Raw genomic sequence first — 19,104 nt, forward strand, 5'->3', positions numbered from 1 at the left:
CGCTTTCTAAGCCTTAATACCCTAGTTTATAGTTTTTTCTGTCTATTATTTGTCTAATAAGTGTTTTAAGTGAAGGAAAATATGCAAACATTTGGCAGCGAAAATATAAAAATTTTAACCTATTTCCTTAAACCAAGATCCCTTAATTGTTATTTCATACAAGGAAGCATAGAAGGAAATACCTTTTATGAAGAACTATCTATCGTTGCTAACAAAGTGCCCTCAACTCTAGTTCTGAGTTCACGAGCATAAAGAAAAACACAAGATCAAACAAGTTAGAATCTAAACCAGGAAAACAATCAAAGTAGATTGTCTCTAACAAATCAACACAAGATCAAGGAGAAAGAGGAAGAGATAAAATCAATCGAATGGAAGCAAGCGGTGTGATTCCGTCCTCTACTGTATGGGGTCGAAATTCTCACTCTCCGGGATGATTAGTGTTGGCCGAAATTTACAATAGGAGGGAGGGGTATAAATAACCTCTTGTATCTAAACCCTAGTTAATTAGGTTACTTATTAAAAGTTATATTCGGAATAATACTTTTATTATTATTATCTATAATTATATCTAAAGATATAAAGATAATATTAACTTATTTAATAGGATAATAATTAGAAGCAATTTAATAACAATAAACCTTCTAACGTAATTATCCTATAATTAATATAATCCACAATTATAATTTAATTACAATTGTCGAAATTAAATTAATTCCCACATGTGTCTAGACACATGAAATTTCACCCCCCTCCCTATATGGGCCTTAGTGGACTAAGTTGGGCTTCCATCCATTAATTAATATTCATTCCTCTTTTTGGTTCCAAGTCTTATGTGTGACCCATTAGGTTCTTATTACTACTAGTCGTATACAACCATTAAATTAATTTCCCAAAATTACATTTAATCTTTGTATAACGGAATGAGTGCGAGGACTGTGATTAGCATAACCGTAAACATTCCCCTAGAGCTATAAGAAGACAGGTTGATTCCGTCGTTGACCTTTCCGTATTAGTTACAGTATAATTCGATCCTTTATCAACTACATCCTTGAACAAAATCTTATGACTATGGATTATGTCAAGTCACATATAGCGAGACGTTCGTTTTACTTGTACAGGCCGAGTTGACTCCGAATAGATAGGTTAAATGAAATCTTCATTTCAAGTCTTAAGCTATCACCTTGCAAGGATTTAGAGTCAAGTCTTCCACAAGCGATCCTTGGACATATCTCCCATTTATCAGGAGTGACAAATGTTGAATCCAATGTTAACTATCCTGCAATTACTTCCTGTGATACCCAACGCCTGCCCGCACACACCCCAGAGTCATCTCTATTATGGATCGTGTTTGAACAGAGTCAAAGTATCACATTCCATAATCCAAAATCACTAATTAACATTCCTTTGAGTCTGAGGATTACTTATACCTATTAATACCAATGTGATGAATAGGTGACAAAGGATAAATCCATCCATCCTGTTATCTCAAGTCGGGTCCCCAATCCTAATGAACTCCTTCACTGGATCCATATAACTGTCCAGATATCTGCATATCTGAAGCTTGTGAGATCAGCTCTCTGTCTTGACAGAAAACATTGTTACATGCAAGTCTCTACAATATTATGTCAATCCCTATTCAAAACATATTACTTGACTTGGGGTGGTTTTAAGTTTATTAGTTTATTATCATGTTTTGTCTCACTTCATGCTTGTATGAACACTTTATAATCACTTTAAATAAACTTAGGGATTTCCTTTTATTAGACTTATTTAGTTCTTAAAAGTAATTGCCTTATATAGTTTGAAAACCATATCTTATTAAAAAAAATGATATAAAAGAACAATTCATTTATAGCTGGTGTATATCCTAGAACAATTTACTTATAGGACACTAAACCCCAACATTAAGTTGTTTTGAGAACAATTGAGCATGAAACTGAGCAAAACGGGGCAACATTTGAAGCACTGCTCGACGAGCTGCATACATTGCTCGACGAGCTACACATCTACTCGTCGAAAATATCATCAACGAGTAGTCAACCATTGAGAAAAGTCAACCAAAGAGAATTCACAAAAACTGACATAGCTCGGCGAGCAGAAGCAAGGCTGCTCGGCGAGCAACGCCTTAAAGACAAACTTGTTTCCTAACTTGCCTCTACTTCGAGAGTTTCGATCCGATTCAATCTCAAACATTATATTCTGACTTTGAAGAGACCAGAAGACCTAAATAGACCAGGAAGGCGACCCCAAGCATTATAAATAGAGGCTTAAACTACGTATTAGGGATTATCATTAGTTAGATTCGCTTAGGCGTAATTTAGTTTTACTTTCCATTTTCACATACTTCAGTTTTTATTTCGTTTTCTTGTAGTTTAGTTTACTATTTTTCGTTCCATTATTAATGTAGTTAAGCAACCTTTGACATTGGTTTGTTTCTCACCTCTTATCCTCAAGTTCGGCTTGTCTAATTCGAGTTTCCTCTTCATCTACATTCTCTTCGTCTTTTATTCTTGAATTAATAAACCCAACTTGGTGAACATGAGTTCATCTTCAATCCATCCCATCATGCCTTTGAGTCTTAGCTAAGACATGAGCTAAAACATTATAGTCTATGATGGCGGTGAACCGTGCTTAACAATATAGATTGTTAAATAAGTGTTTAGGTTGCGTTGTAGGACTTAACTAGAGAATTAACTAAAAGTAATGCTTACCTCTATCCATAGGAGTTAGCACGGGAATCCTAAATCCTAGTCTTCCACTCATACATTTAAACATATTAATTGTTCAATTGTTTTGCTAGTTTAATTGTTTTTTTAATAGTTAAGGTTACAAACTCAATACACTTAATTCAGTCCTTAGATAATATAGAATTTGAGTACGAATAGGGCATTAGGTACTAGTCTTTGTGGGATCGATACTGTTCTTCGGAACTTTTACTACTTGATACGATAAAGTCCACTTGCTCTTAATTGACATATGCGATTTAAGCCTATCAACAATGGATTATGAACATGAGTTAAATCATGTTTACTAGCATATATAGATTCCAGATATTCCCACATTTCTTTGACCATATCACAATGAGTCACAATATCATCAAAGGTATAATCTAAAGTATTCTGAATCAAATTTAACAGCCTATAATCGATCTGTAGCAATTTCTTTCTATTTCCATCCTCATCTCTAGGTGGAGGATTACTAGTTAAGTGTTCTTCCATTTCAACATTGTTGATATACTAGTAATGGCTTCTTTCCACTGAGTATAATCCTTAACACCAGTCAACTTTTGATCCGTAATTTTAGCATTACCAAAGAAAAGCTCAGTCATAACTTTTTTATATTTGGCCTTAGACATCATAACAAATCACCACAACAGAGCATCACAATAGATTAAAATGTAGCAATAACAAAGGCAGAAACAAAAAACCACGAGAATTCAATGAGCAACCAGCAAACATGGTCTAATTTAATAACCTAACAATAACCAACCACCACCAGTAGTGTTTTTGCAAAAACTAACAAGATAAACATGAAGGTATAGAAGAGACGACGGAAGAAAAGAAAGTCTGGCCAAAAAATATGCACACACCTCCACTCGTGAGCGCATGGGATCGGCGTTGAGGAAGGAGACAACGCGTGATGCTCACGCATTATTCAGACGACATCCGGGTTTTGGCAAACGGTCGATCGAAACCAAAGGAAGAAGATGGTAGGGGCGGTGAGAGGATAAGACGAATGGAAAATATGGGTATACGGAAGTATCCTACAAACAGACCCTGGGAAATACTACCCAGGAAAAAAATCGATCCTTCAGAGCTCTTATACCATACCACGTAGTCAAATAAAATGAGAGAAATATAACTCTACATTTCTTGTATCGGTAGTGTTCACATATACCCTGATGACCAAATGAATTATGGTCATTCATCATTAGATCTAAACTGACTAAATATAAGCTTTAGAATGCTTTGAATCTCTATCCCATATTTTTTATCAGCCTAGATCTAACGGTGAATGACCACAATTCATTTGGTCATCAGGATCCATATGAACACTACTGCATCTTGTATATTGTGATTGCATTACAACCTATTTATATAAATCTAGGAATTAAACACTATCAATTAACATTAATGCTATATATCCTATTCCAAGAAGGACAACTAGATACAATAGTTCCTAGGAATGACATACAATAGTTCGCAACTTTGTGACACTTTTTTTCACATTTTTCTCTATTCTCTCGTGGTGTTTTGATTGATAGATGAACGAGATTTTTTTGGAATGTAATAAATTATAACTTAAGGAATAAGTATTTCCAAATTTATTTAATGGATATTTATTCCTCCAAATGTGAATAGCTACACCGTGGAATAACTATTACATGGCAAAAAAAATCAACCAGATGTAGGAATATAAATAGGCTAAGCATAGTTATTTTACTCATAATCTATTCCACGAACCAAATGAGCCCTTAATGTTATTATTATTCTCATGCTAACTAGTAGTAACTTAGTTTGATGTATAATTATCTACCAAATGAGCCTTTAATGTTATTATTATTCTCCTACTAACCAGCTGTAACTTTTTTTTAAAGAAAAGGTAATATATTAACTTAAATCAAAGGTAAGAACATCAGTAAGAAAAGGTGGTGGACAAGCCCACTCACCACAGTCAAAACTTTAACTAACAGCTTTCGCTAAGGAATGAGCTGCCAAATTCGTTGACCGTTTAACAAAAGAGATTGGAACAGAGTTCAAATCTTGTAAGATAACACAACAATCTTGAATAATGTCCGATAGATATGAAAGATTAAAATCTTGTTGTTGAATTGCACGAACCACATTTAGACAATCAGAACGCACCAGAACATGTGAGAGGTTGAGAGACTTAATCCAACTAAGAGCTTCATGAATTGCTAATGCCTCAGCCACGGATGGTTCCACTGAATCTACTAAGCCTGTCGAACGAGCGTGTAGACAAACCCCATTATGATCTCGGACTAAAATCCCTACAAAACAAAATCCATCTTCCTATTTAACCCCAGCGTCGACATTGCAAGCCAAAACCCCAGCGGAGGATTCAACCATTTGCTCTCCTCGTTGCTACCCGTTGAACCTGCACCTGGACGGATAGCTTGAGTTGCCTTCTAACTCTGCTCCTCTACTACATCAGCTGAAAGAACTGAGCTAGGCAGGCAGAATTTCTTCTCCCAGACAACCTAATTGCGATTTCTCCACAGCTGCCATATGATTACTGCGATTATATCAGTAGTAGACGAGTTTGAGTTTAGCAACCCGGCGAACCAGTTAAACACATCATTAATTTGCTCCATTCGGTTATCTGAAAAATATAATCCCAACACTTGTTTAGAAAAGATACATGAAACAAGAGCATGACTTTCATCTTCACCTGTCATATTACAAACATGGCATTTATCAGGAAAAGAACAGTGACGAGCAGCAAAATTCGTCATGGTAGGCAGACAATGAGAGAAAATAAGCCAAATGCAATTGTTCACTTTCGAGGCGACTTTGAGCTTACATAGAAAGGTCTAGTTAATAGATGATACTGAGGTAGAGGGGATTGCTTCTGTCTTGGCTGCACTGGATTAGCCATTTTTGACTGAATAAACACCCTTGGGATTGTGGTGCCATAACCATGAATCAACACGACCAGGTCTTCTATACGGTATTGCCCAAATCAGTTTCTTATCCCTCTCATTAAAGAGAGTGTTGATCAGTTCCCCATTCCTGGATCCATTCTGTTCCATAAGATCACTCACAAACTCAACCCGGGGCAATAAAGGAGCCATACTTGAGGGAAATGGATTTAGACTGTTTGAAAGCCACAGACTACTCCAGATACGAATTGAGTGCCCATTTCCCACCTTACATCACAACTTGTCACGTAGAATTGGACACCCTGCCAGAATACTCCTCCATATAAAGGATGGGTTATAACCCAAGCCCGATTCGAGAAATTCGCCCTCTGGAAAGTACCTAGCCTTCAGCACTCTAACCATCAGAGAACCTGGTTCCTGCAAAATTCTCCATCTTTGCTTTGCTAAGAGAGTGAGATTAAAATGATGAATATTGCGGAATCCCATACCTCCTTCAGCTTTAGCGACACACAACTTCTCCCATTGTTTCCAGTGAATACTAGTAGGGGCAGTACCTGATGATCTCCATCCAAATCGATTCAATAATTTATTCACTTCTTCATAGAACTCCTTGGGCATCAGGAAGATACTCATGAGATAATTCGGAATTGACTGTAGTACTGATTTTATAAGCACTTCTTTACCCGCCCTGGATAAAAAAAATTTCTTTCCAGTTGTTAATTCGATTCCAGATCCTATATTTTAAGAACTTGAATGTCTGTGATTTACTCCAGCCTATAGCTATAGGCGCACCCAAATAACTGTCCAAAGTCGGGGCTTCAGACACTCGTGTAGTATCTTTAACTTCGTTCCTGACCGACACAGGGGTGTTCGTGCTGAAAGAGAGAGCCGATTTCTACAGATTAATGCACTAGCTGGACGCTTTTTCATATGAAGATAAACAACCCTGGATACACTCAACTTCAGCCTTATTAGCTCGGAAGAATAACAAGCTGTCATCTGCGAAGAACATGTGCAAAATTCTAGGAGTCGTTCTTGCCACTTTAAACCCATGTAATTTTCCTTCTTTTTCTCTAACTGATAACAAAGCTGAAAGTCCCTCCAGGCAGCTTAAAAATAGAAAGGGGGAGAGCGGGTCACCTTGACGAAGTTCACGGTGAGGAATAATAGGTCCCAATTCACTGTTCTCGTGTAAAATCGAATATGTAATCGTAGTTACACAAAGCATGATCCATTGAATCCAGAAAGTTGGGAAGCCTAACTTTAACAACATATGATATAAAAACTCCCACTCAATTCGGTCATAAGCTTTGCTCATATCCAGCTTAAGAGCAGTCGTTCCTACCTTTCCTTGTCGCAAACTCTTCATTTTGTGAATCAATTCATAGGCTACCACAATATTGTCAGTTATTAACCTGCCTGAAAGGAATGCACTTTGATTGATTGAGATGATATCATGAAGCACCAATTTAAAACGGTTAGCCAGCATCTTGGATAGAATTTTGAATATGACATTGCATAATGCAATTGGCCTTAAATCTGATACAAACTCAATATTTTTCTTCTTTGGGATAAGGACAATTAGCGTTTCATTCATTCGACTGGGTAACTGACCATCCCTGAGAATGGCAAGACAAATAGCGCTGACGTCAGACTCAACGATTCCCTAGAAGTGCTGATAAAATGCAGGATTGAGCCCGTATGGATCGGGACTCTTATCGGGATGCATTGAGAAACAGGTATCCTTAACTTCATCCACTAAAAAGGGGCTCGACAAAACTCCCAGATGAGCCGAACTAATTCTAGCATGTACACTATTTAGAACTTCCGAATCGTCCATTTTTGAGCTCGTAAATATTTTTTCAAAGTAACCCATGAGCAACTCTTCTAACCCATTACCACTAGATACTCGGTTGCCTCCTTCATTAATCAGCTCCGTGAAGTTGTTTCGCTTTTTCCTTTCCATTGCATAAGAGTGAAAATACTTCGAGTTCGAATCACAATCTCGAAGCCAAAATAGTTTGGCTCTCTGTTTCCAGAAATCCTATTGTTGCTGTAATAGCTTAGTGTAAGCTGTTGTAGCTTTATTAAATTGCTCGACACCAAAAGTATCTCTACAACCTCTGTACCTGTTCATCAGAATTCTCAAAGAAGTGAGAGATTTTTTGAAATTCGAATCTAACTTGATGCTCTAGGACTGAAGTGCCTCCATGCAATTTGCAATTTTGCCTGTAATGGATCTGTCAGCCACCGCATTCCATGATTCCTCAACCACCGAGGCACATTGGTCCTCGTGGATCCAAGCATTTTCGAACCGAAATCTTCTGACTAACGGTTTGCGGATCCAGGCCTGCAATTCCAGTAAGAGCGTCGAATGGTCAGACGCCACAGTGAGGATATTGTGGACCTTCGAAGTTGCAAAAGTAGCGAACCATTTTCCATTAGCTAAGACCCTGTCCTAATAACTCTGCAAGTTGTAAATTGAGGGATGGATACCAGAGCATTGATGAAATTAGTGGATGATGAGATAACATCCACTAATATAGGAGCCTTCCACAATAATGCCAGACCACCCCCGTGCCCCACTCTATTTACCACAAAACTCCCTGAGAAACCCAACTTACGGCTAACCTTTAAAACTTTTTCTTCATTGATCATTGTTTCCATTAAAAAAAAGAACCACGGGCTTGTGAATCCTGATTAAGTCCAGGAGAACATTGACTGTTTGCGGGTTGTCCAATCCACGACAATTCCAGCTGAGGATGCTCATTTGCTATGGCGGGCCTAAACACCAGGTCCCGCTCCAACTTCGTTGTTTGAAACTTCTGCTTCATCCACCTCCATCTCCCTTTTTTCCCTTCTCGGACGCTTTGGATCATGAATGAGTCCTTGGTTCTCTTTCCCAGGTTTTGATACTTTACTCCCATGTGCAACATTATTCTGGCTTGAGGAAATATCTATGTCACTGATATCATCCCCGACCGACTCACGAAACCATTCTCGCCCAGCCTGACTACCTCCTCTACATAGGGCAGCCCAAAGAAAGCTACCAAACGTCCGTTCTGCTGGCAATTCAGGATTATAAAAAAAACAAGCTGCAAAATTTATCCGAGTGCCCTATTATACCACAGTAGAAACAGGAGCTTGGGAGCCTCTCATATTGGAAATTAACCCAGAACCATTCTCCTCCACTACGCTTCAGCTTCTGTCCATGGCTTAGCGGTTGCTTGACATCCAGAGCTACTTTGATCCTTAAAAAATTTTGTCTGAGACCGGTAAAATTATGAGGGTCTGCCTTGATGAATTGCCATATGTGATCACCCAAAATCCTGCAAATCGTACTTGTCTGAAAACCCACAGGTAGGTCAAAAACTTGCACCCATATAATCAGCTTGGTTAGATCAATTTGAAGTGCTTGCTCTGTAACTTCCAACCTTTTTATTATCAACACGTTCTGATTGAATGTCCAGGGACCGTCGTTTAAAACGCGCGCAATGTCTAATTCGTGATAGAACTGGAACAGATATCGACCTTCCGTATCAGTCTCAGTGATCGTAACACCCTTAACAGGGTGCCATATAGCTGCAAGAGTGCACTTCATGCAATCAAAGTGGATTGCTTTAGCTGTCAAAAACTGGCCAATTATGAATAACGATTGCTGCGAATCGTCAACAGGAGCTTCTTCGGCCGACAGGATTAAACCCTCTTCCGAATCATCGTCGAGTCGAAGTCGTGCATATGCTTCCAGGACACCCTTCCCTTTATCCATCGGAGATAGTTAGATTGAGGATTAATCAGTGATAAGAAATTATTAGGGTCAATCGCCGATGAGATTAGCGATGAACAAAAACTCCAATGCCGATAACCCTAGAACAGAGACCTTCTCAAGGGAGAAGACTATAACCACTCCAATAGGAGACTTGTAATAATTTGTTAACCAGTTGTAACTTAGTTTGATGTCTAATTGTTTTTTGTTTTTGATTTTTTTTTTTTTTTTTGTTAAGACGAGAGCTTTTAGTAGTAGTTGTACATGATTTGGGTCCAAACCAACGGTCTATTTGAAACGAGTAATAGGATCATTTGTGGTATGTACAAATGGTGTGCAGTTTCAAGGTTTGCAAGTGCAAAATGCCAAATGGCTATACTCTTTAGCCCTTGCACTACTTCCGTCTCAAAGCATTTGAATCTTGCATCTAAACCTTTTAAATAACAACAATAAATCCAAAACTAAAGAACACCCTTGATTCTTCGTAGGGTAATAAAGAAAGAAAAGCAGAATCTTTGTAGCAAAATCCTAATAATTAATGCTTGCTTTATTCATAAATCTTAATTTGAGCCACGTGCATTCATTGTCAGCAAAAAGATGAAACCAGAAATCAAAAGGGGTATATCTAAATAGCCACGAAATTATTATTATACATTGTAATCTCTAGTCATCATACATTTGACCAAGTCCAGAATTCGACAATAGTCGAAGAAAAGGGATGATTCTTTACCCTCTAGACCATCACGGTGGTGTCGGTTGCTACCAGCAAGGTTGTTACATGGACTTCCACCAACTACAAGATCAAATCCTCCAAACGATTTCATCAGTTGCTCTAATCTTTCTGCATTTAGATCTTGCACATCTGCTATATCTATCAAAGTCCCTGTCTGGTTCGTCTGCTCCCACCAGCACCTCACGATATTTCTATTCACTTCTGAGATCTCCACTGACACGACATTTTTCAGTCGAATACCCAGCCGATGAAGAGCAACTTCCGCACCACCAATCCCAGAGAAAAGAGACAGAAGATTTATGCCTCCAGGGAACAAGTCTTTCAATACTGATAGATGGTAGGCAACTGTATCAACCTGAAACATTCAAGTCTAAAGCAATCAGCGTTAACTCATAACCAAATATAACCAACATATTTTATAAAAACATGAATGAGATGAAAAGAATAATGTAGGAACGGTACATAATACAAACTATGCAATAACCTCACCTGGAACGAGTTACCAAGGGACTTGTATCTATCAGTCCGACTTATACCACCTCCCCTTGTGTGGTTCCTAGGAAAACCAAGTAGCATTTCCACTTCATCTGGTTCAAGAGGTGCTACTTTGTTCCTCCCAACCCAAACCAGGTTCCATTTCCGGCATTCATCTAGCACATACTTCTGAACGCTCAAGGGGGGTTCATCTTCATAGGACTCGACAGCTTTACGAATTCTCTCAGTCAGTTTCGCACTCCCAACACACGTTTGCAGGCAATTTAGCTTTGTCCTTGGGTCCCATGAAGGCCACCATCTCTTTGTCAATGGTAGCGCTTCATTTATGGTATGCGGGGGCAATGGGAGAAGAGGAAACCTATTTCGGATGGGCAGATTGTGAACATAGCCCCTTTTCCTCGCTGCAGCACAGAAATGTTTGGAATCCACAAACTCTGGTTCCACATCATATAAAAACCTTGAGATGGTTTGCCAAACCCCTTTAGGAGCAAGTGCCACATTCTCATAATAGAAATATGGTGGCCCATTTGCAGCTTCTGGAAGCGTCCTATGAGTCAAAACAGGTGGCTCTGTTGGTACTCCAAATCCAATCATTGGATTCGGGAGCCGTAGCATCTCGTCATCTCCGTGTAGGAGCTTCTTCTCTAACTTCATCTGCTTTCTTTTTTTCCACATATCGTATTCATATAAACTCCTCTTCTTGTGCTTAGGATAATCATCATCAAATCGCTTGATCCTTGGCTGTCAAAGTGAAGAAGAAAATCAGCTAAACACAGATCATATATTCAAATATGATGACGACATAATCATTTCAGTTTTATTTTCAAAACCCTCAAGACAGTAGAATATTCACCTAATCTAATAACTAAAATAAGGATAAGCAATGATCTACCCCTACTTTATTAAAGATGATACAGAAAGTGCCATTTTATACTCAATCCCATCAATCACATGTTGCTAAGTTCTACAACTATCAATTGTCACCAATACCAAAAAGCTATCAAATAATGATACTTTCTTCGTAGAACCTTTCTATGGAAAACTGGAAGGACTTAACATTTCACTGATATTATATATCAACTTCGACCATAACTCAGAGGATTCTCATAATTTGATTTTTATTTTATATGTCTTGATGAAAAATAACACTTCAAAGTAGGGGGGAAAATTACCTTATCTTCTGAAGCATCAGCTGCCTTAGCCATTTGAGCAGCACATAAGAAATCAGTCAACTCTGCAATTGGGGCATGTGATCCTGTACCGGAATATACAGGTCAAAGAAAGAGAGAGACTAAGTCCAACACACACACACAAAAAAGAGTAGAATACAAGAAGCCAATTAGTAATGCGATGTGTTAAATCGAGAAACAAAAAAGCTGTATTTCAGTAGCGGGATAGGATACATCAAAGTAGTCATGAACTAAGTATATGGTAGTATTGTTCAGCTCATCAAATAAATATAAATAGTGCCACAATAAATATTTTCCTATCAAATAAGAAACTTCAAACAGGTCCTCACTAGGTTATAGAAGAAGTATTGGGTAGTAGTAACCCACTGAAAAGTGTTTCTTAGTTTTCATTTGCAGAATTGCTAGTTCAGCATGAAGAAACTTCATGTTGTATCGACTAAAAGGAACTGAAGGAACCAAACCTAGTTATCATGCTCCTTAGAAGGATAAACAAAATACACAATTCCAATTATAGAATTGAACAAGTATCTAGCCTATCTAGCTAACAAGTGATGAATTATGTACACCTTTTCCCTTGCATGAAAGATTGACATCTGCAATCAAAATGTCATTATAGCCAAAAACGGACCTTTAGATGTAAAAATAGTAAACACAAAACAGTCCAATAAACTAGCGCGCTAATCAATTTATGTATTTGAAAGCAATTTAATCCTAGAAAAGTTAAAGCCCGTGTACAATGTAGTAAAAATACACGTGGCAGCCACAACACGCTATATAAACAAGAAAATTTTTTTTTTTGGGAAAAACACAATTTTCTCATCTTCATTAATAACAGAAAGCTCATAACCCGCTCTCACTAAATCCTTTTCTCCCCTTGTCTGAAACCCCGCTCCAAAAGACAAACATATTGTTGAAAAGAACAGCAGAAACAAATTAAATTTACTTCTTACATCATACATAATAAGACATTCTATACCACTGCAAAGCCAGCACAAGTTAAAATACACACCACATCTCTCTAGAGCTATTGAAGCCTCCTCGACAGTGTAACCCATCTTTGCCAGGAATAGCAAAGTGCTCCCCTCTTCATCAGGCTCAGATTTAAATATTTCCTGCAAGATAGATTGAAAGTACCATTATTTCAATGCACCTCACAATGAAAAGTACATATCATAAGAGGAAAAAAATCCTAAATGGGCATGTTCAGGTAGCCAAACTAAATAGCAACTTACAACAGAGCATATATATCAGTATGAGATTCAGATGCATTTTCTACAGGTTTAAACGTCTAGCATGATCAAAAAAGATATAACCCTGTGGTCGAATTATTAGTCATACGGCCACTATAAAACCAAGTAATATAGCCAAAACAGATAGTTACCTCATTTTCAGAACTATCTATGTCTGAAAATTCATCGAGAAAGTTCCCGTCATATTCTGAAGACCACTGATCAGAGTCGACACCTGGCTGCTCTTCAGGAGAGTTTTTAATCACCTGCAAGAAGAAATGGCAAAGAAAAAATAAAGTCATTGTACAAGTTTTTCCAAAAGAACCAACAAGTATATGAGGTAGAAACTTATGCTGGTTATGATTTTCCAACAATTATAAAGTCATTGGAGGTGCGAGTGCCTTGTGCACCTTTAACTTCCCTGACATAGATGATGTACAGTGGAGTAGACCATTTCAACCATTAAAGCTATTAAAGTGGAAACTACACAAGATAATATGGCATAAAGACAGATATTATCTCACCGAGTATGTAAGAAGTGTCTCCAAAATTGAATCTGTATTCCCCTCTCCTAAACATTTAAACGACATGGTTACAAATCAAACTTATTAGGTGCATCAAAGCAAACTAAGGACCTTTACCATTCTCTTGAATATTACCGTTCTCTTGAATTACTTTGTCGACCAGTTGTGCATCAAACCCCATTCCAACAAACTGATCAATTATCTTGGATCCAGAAGAGCTAGCAGATGAATTTGCCTTTAAAGCAAGAAAACCAAAAAGAAAAAAAACGTCAGTATCTTTTAATCTCCTAATACGTATATGAACCCTCAACAAGCAAACTTTAGGGAGAATCCAAGAATCAAAACTGACCGAGCATTTGAGAAGCTTTTCGAGTATCAAATCTGTATTTTCCTCTCCTGATAATTAATTCATCAGGGTTAGAAATGAATTGTTCAGCGCATGTGTCAGGACACACATTATGCGAACGAGTGTAAAGGTGATTCAGATCAGAGGGGGGGGAGGAAGAAGATTCTTTACCATTTTCCTGAATTGCCTCAGCAACCATTTTTACAGGAAACCCCATTCCAACAAATTTATCAATCACCTTGCAGCCAGAAGAACTTGCTGATGAGCTTGCCTTCATTCCGAGGAAGGAATTGTTAGGTTTAGATACAAAATTAACAATGAAATTTTCATATTATGATAAATACGGTCAAATAAGTACAAGGAAATTCCGTAATTGTAGCAGAAGCAAAAGCTTAACTAGAAGAAATTAGAGTTGTTCGCCAATTTATGGTAAATAATCAAATAATTTCAATTGCAAGGTGACTTGAACATGCTCTTGTGGCGGAATTTTACTATGTGGACAAAAAAGTCAAATCTACCTAACAAATATCAATAACAAATACAAAACTGTCTCTGTTGAACGTTGGTAATTGGCTCAGCACCTTAATAAGCAAAAACATGGTGTGCTATAGTCAACACTTATGTGCCCATTATTTGCCAGCAAAATATAAAGAGAAATAACACATGAATCATTACCTCTCTTGAGGTTGCCATAGCTTCTGCAGGATGAATCATCAAACTTGAAGAAGACAGCCCAAAATTCTCAATTTCTCTTTCGTCTTCACTGTCCCAGTCAAAAGTCTCATCCCCACCACAAGAAGAATCCCCACCCTTATTAAAATTTGTGACCACAGATAAACAAGAACACAAAGTGAAAATTCGTAAAGGAAAATTGAAAGAATTACTTGTTACTCATGATGCTTTATATAACAGTTATGTATATATATAAGGATGATAACAAACAGAATTTAAATAAGATAAATAACTAAATGAGGTGGTAGAGACTAAGGTACCATTTCCCTGCAGACAACAACTTTGTTCTAGCTTTAATGCTGCTCAAAAAATAAATAATAGATTTAGGTCAGAAACTAATGCAACAAGTGAGAATGAGTGTACTGCAGCTGTGCAGCAATCAAAAAACTTCTTTGTCCGGACTTTTGCAAATATAGAATCCAAAAGAATAAATAACAAATCAAACAGACAAATACTGGCAACTAATATTTGATCGTAGATTTGATTTCATTTCTATTTCATAGACTAACCAACAAGAAACTAACTAAAAGTACAGAATCCTAATGTCCCAAAAATTAGATTAACATTTTTTGACATCATAGAAGTTCCATTTTAGGCTACACCACAACTGATCAAAAAATTGGATGGGCAAACAAAAGTGGGGTTACCATTGATGACTAAGAAGTAGGATCCATCTCATATTCTCATCCAGAATCAATCATTCAAACTTTCCAAACATATCGTGCTACCATGTATGCATAGCATGCAACAGTCATTGTAAATTTGTAATCCTATAACTCATATCTTCTAAACAGCAAGACTAACTTGGGTTGCTCGCATAATAAGATTATTTTATAATATGCACCAAAAGAAGTCATCTTGGTTTGTGCCCTGCTTATGGACTTCATTTGATAAACACTTGAGCCTACTTCAGCAATCGAATGCATCGAGTAATTTATATAAACATTAAACCCACATATAGATTACATCAAGAAAAAAATCATTTTGACAATTAACAACATAGAGAATATCAACTGTCAAACACCATATAGTACAAGTTATGCAATTATTAGAATACCTGTAATCGTCAACAATACAATGCCCTCTGGCCAAGAGTCATCAATGTCATTAGTTAAGAGATATTAAGAGAAATGCATCTACTATCTAAGCACAGTCAAACAGACTGACCAGTGGAGGTGGCGCAAGGTTTCTTCACTAGACCAGCTGATCGCGTTTACATTGGAGAAGACCCGTTAAATTTAAAAGAACAACCTGTCGCGAAACCAGAGCAGTGGGTCGCATTTTGTCCGGTCAGCAACTCGCGACTTCAATCTACTGTCGTTGCAACTCCGATACAATGCCGTTGCGACTCCGATCTACTGCCGCCGCAACACTAGACCAGTAGATCGCGTCTTGTCCGACCACAACCTGAGAGATCGTGGTCTTTCTCTTCTACTTTTGCAGCTGATGGCCTCGTTATCGTATTCCTCGTGGCCGGAGCTCAGGCAGTGGTCGTAACCTGTCGGAAGAAGAGATTTGGGTAAGCGACACTTAGGGCTTGATTGGTTGAGTGGTTTGCGAGGGTGAGTAAGGGCAAGGGTTAGCAAGGGTTTGTGGAAACTCCTGTTTGGCGGAAATAAATTTAGAAAGGTATAGAATTTAAGGGTAAGGGTAGGATTAGATTTCTTCACTTTTTTTTTTAATTTTTAAGCTCACCAAATTGGATGGTTTAAAAGCGTTGAAACTTTTATTTTCAATATTACCCATATTAAAATTACGGGTACTTAAATCAGTCTTTATTTACAATCTATATTTTTTATTATTTGCATCTACTGCTCACTTCCTCCTCCCCTCTTTTCCGATGTCTCTTCCTCACCGATTGAACTCCGTCAACGTTGATTTAGATCAGTTTTCTTCTTCTTCTATTTTTGTTAATGGTGTGCTTTCTTTCTTCATGGTTGCTATGTACATTTTAGTCATTTATAATGTTTCATTCCCTTACGAACCCTTCATTCCAAATAAGGGAAATGTACAAACATTTATAAACCCTTACCATCCAACCGAACAAGGGTAAGGTTAGTGCTTTCCTTCCCCTTCCTCTCTCTTCCCTTCCCTTTCTTTATTTACCCTCCACAACCCCCAATCCAATCAAGCCCTTAAAAATAGTATTTCTTTTAACCTTTTGTTTGATTTAGGTTTTGCTCGTTAACCACGTACTATGTAAGGGTTTTTTTCTATTTGATGAGTGTACTAATAATGATAAATATAAATCGGAGCCTCCACGGCTTCCGGCTGTTACACTTTTTTTCGCGGATAACTCCAATATCTTTTGTAGGGCAACCACCGTAGAATGTGAAAATTTGAAAAGAGTTTTGAACACCTATGAAATGTGTCACGGGCACAATTCCTTCGTCAATTGTCGTCCGTGTGGCACTAGCAATTTCTCTCCCGATCTCTAGTTCAGCCTCTCAAGATTCACCTTAGCAAGCTTTCGTTGCCTTAGCGAATTTAAGTCACAAGTAAATAAAATCCACCAAAGTGTGAGAAAACTTAGCAATTGTACGTGAGGAAAAATAGGCAAACGTCTGGAAGCGGAAATATAAAAATTTTAACCTATTTCCTTAAACCAAGATCCGTTAATCGTTATTTCATACAAAGAGGATAGAAGGAAATACCTTTTTAGAAGAACTATCTATTGTTGCTAGCGAAGTTCCCTTAACTCTAATTCCGAGTTCACGAGCACAAACCAAAAGACAAGATCAAACAATTTAGAATCTCAACCGATGAATAGCAACCAAAATAGATTGCCTCTAATAAATCAACACAAGATCAAGGATAAAGAGAAAGAGATGAAATTAATCGAATGGAAGCAAGCGATGGAAATTTCGTCCTCTACGGTAGGGGTCGAAATTCTCTCTCTTCGGGATGGGAGTGGCTTGGCCGAAATTCTCATTAGGAGGGGTATTTATAACCTCTTGTATTTAAACCCTAGTTAGATAGAATTACGTTATTAATTAAGAGTTGTATCCGGAATAAAACTCTTATTTATTATTATCTATAATTAAATCCAAATATTAATTATAAGATAATATTAACTTATTTAATAAGATAATATTAACTTTTATTTTTCCACTATCCCGCTATTTTCGTTTATACTTGTGTTCGTTTTTAACGTTTTTTGTGCATTAATAAGGTTCACGCGGAGCGCCCTTTTCAGCAAGCCCCGCGTGAACCACCTTCTGCCATACACAAGGGCCTGAAATTCGGACTACGCGGAGCGCCCCTTTGGGCACGCTCCGCGTATCCGAGTCTCTGCCCCCGAATAACACACAATGCGTCTCTCACGCGGAGCGTATCCCATTCTACGCCCCACGTAAAAAAATAACTTCACCGTCCTACTTCCATTTTAATTGCTCCTTTCTTTTTCATTTTCATTTTTGTTTTCTTTTCTTTTCCGACGTCTTTGGAATAAACATCATTTTAATCACGCGGAGGGACGTGCAACCCCGCACTTACAGTTTGTTTTGCACTAACAAAAACAAAAATAAAAATAAAATAAACAAAAACTAATTAAACTAATTTATTGGCTCATAAATTTTCCGACACACTACCTTCTTCGGAAAGTAATTAAAAGTTCCGTTATTTGTCTTCAAAAGTAAATACGTAAAATCACAAAGGATCGGTTTAATTAAGAAATTTAAGTCTTGATTTCGAAGTTAAGGAATTTATGCAAAGTCGAGATTTGTACTAAACAAAAGCATTGAGTCCTAACCCACAAGTTATCTCTATAATGAAATTTAAAAAGGCAATAAAGACGGGATTATTGAAAATTTTTACGAGAACTTGAAAGTACACGATTTAACCCGAAATTCATGTGAGGTGTTTTTGAGCCTAAAAGAGTTCGTACGAGAACTCTATTTGTTTCACAACATTTCGAGAGCTTTGACTTCACTCAACTCATAGAGTTTGCATCTAATACCGGGCTAAGTACACGAACAATTCATTTACAGCTGGTTTATATCCTAGAACAATTGACTGTAGGACACTAAACCCCAACAGTAAGTGCCCTTGAGAGTTTCTTTGTAAACTTAACCTTTGTAAAGCGTTCTTTTTCTAATAAAAGAGTGTTTCCTCACTTTGACTTTGTGCAAGATCCTTACTTTTCCGCTGCAATACTTTGCCTAGCATTCGAGCTACGCAAATGAGGTTAAGGCTGAATTAGTAATCGGGGGTGAAATTACTAGTGCCGCATGGTCAATAGATAGTCGGGAGGCTATGTCCATGATAAGTGGCATCCGGGCAACGAATAAATTATGAGAAGTCAGAGATGAGTTTTAGCAGACGAGTAGACGAAACAAGTAGAAGCAGATTAACGGAAATTCTTCAAGTTAAGGAGGTGAATCAGTTTTCGAAGTACTTAGGGCTACCGACGATGATTGGGAGATCACAAAAAGCTGTGTTTGGCTTCCTTCGCGAACGCCTATGGA

The 19,104-nt window shown here is 37.6% G+C and overlaps 1 protein-coding gene across 5 annotated transcripts; it reads right to left on the reverse strand.

The window, feature by feature from the left end:
- Positions 1 to 9,918: 9,918 nt before the first annotated feature.
- LOC136201360 (DNA (cytosine-5)-methyltransferase DRM2-like) lies at positions 9,919 to 16,264 on the reverse strand. 5 transcript variants are annotated; one of them, XM_065992032.1, is made up of 13 exons: positions 15,806 to 16,264; positions 15,696 to 15,722; positions 14,899 to 14,937; positions 14,582 to 14,716; positions 14,078 to 14,177; positions 13,910 to 13,956; positions 13,678 to 13,795; positions 13,561 to 13,607; positions 13,189 to 13,302; positions 12,817 to 12,919; positions 11,790 to 11,872; positions 10,612 to 11,358; positions 9,919 to 10,477 (listed from the first exon to the last, which is right to left on the reverse strand). In XM_065992032.1, exons 3-13 carry the CDS (start codon positions 14,899 to 14,901, stop codon positions 10,037 to 10,039), a joined length of 1,938 nt encoding a protein of 645 aa, XP_065848104.1. In that variant the 5' UTR covers positions 14,902 to 14,937; positions 15,696 to 15,722; positions 15,806 to 16,264; the 3' UTR covers positions 9,919 to 10,036. The 5 variants fall into 5 exon arrangements, with proteins under 5 accessions (XP_065848104.1, XP_065848092.1, XP_065848101.1 ...); XM_065992020.1 differs by lacking the exon at positions 15,696 to 15,722; XM_065992029.1 differs by having other exon boundaries at positions 15,696 to 16,264.
- Between the last annotated feature and the right edge of the window lie 2,840 nt (positions 16,265 to 19,104).

This window comes from Euphorbia lathyris, chromosome 1, assembly GCF_963576675.1.
Source record: "Euphorbia lathyris chromosome 1, ddEupLath1.1, whole genome shotgun sequence".
Classification (NCBI taxonomy): domain Eukaryota; kingdom Viridiplantae; phylum Streptophyta; class Magnoliopsida; order Malpighiales; family Euphorbiaceae; genus Euphorbia; species Euphorbia lathyris.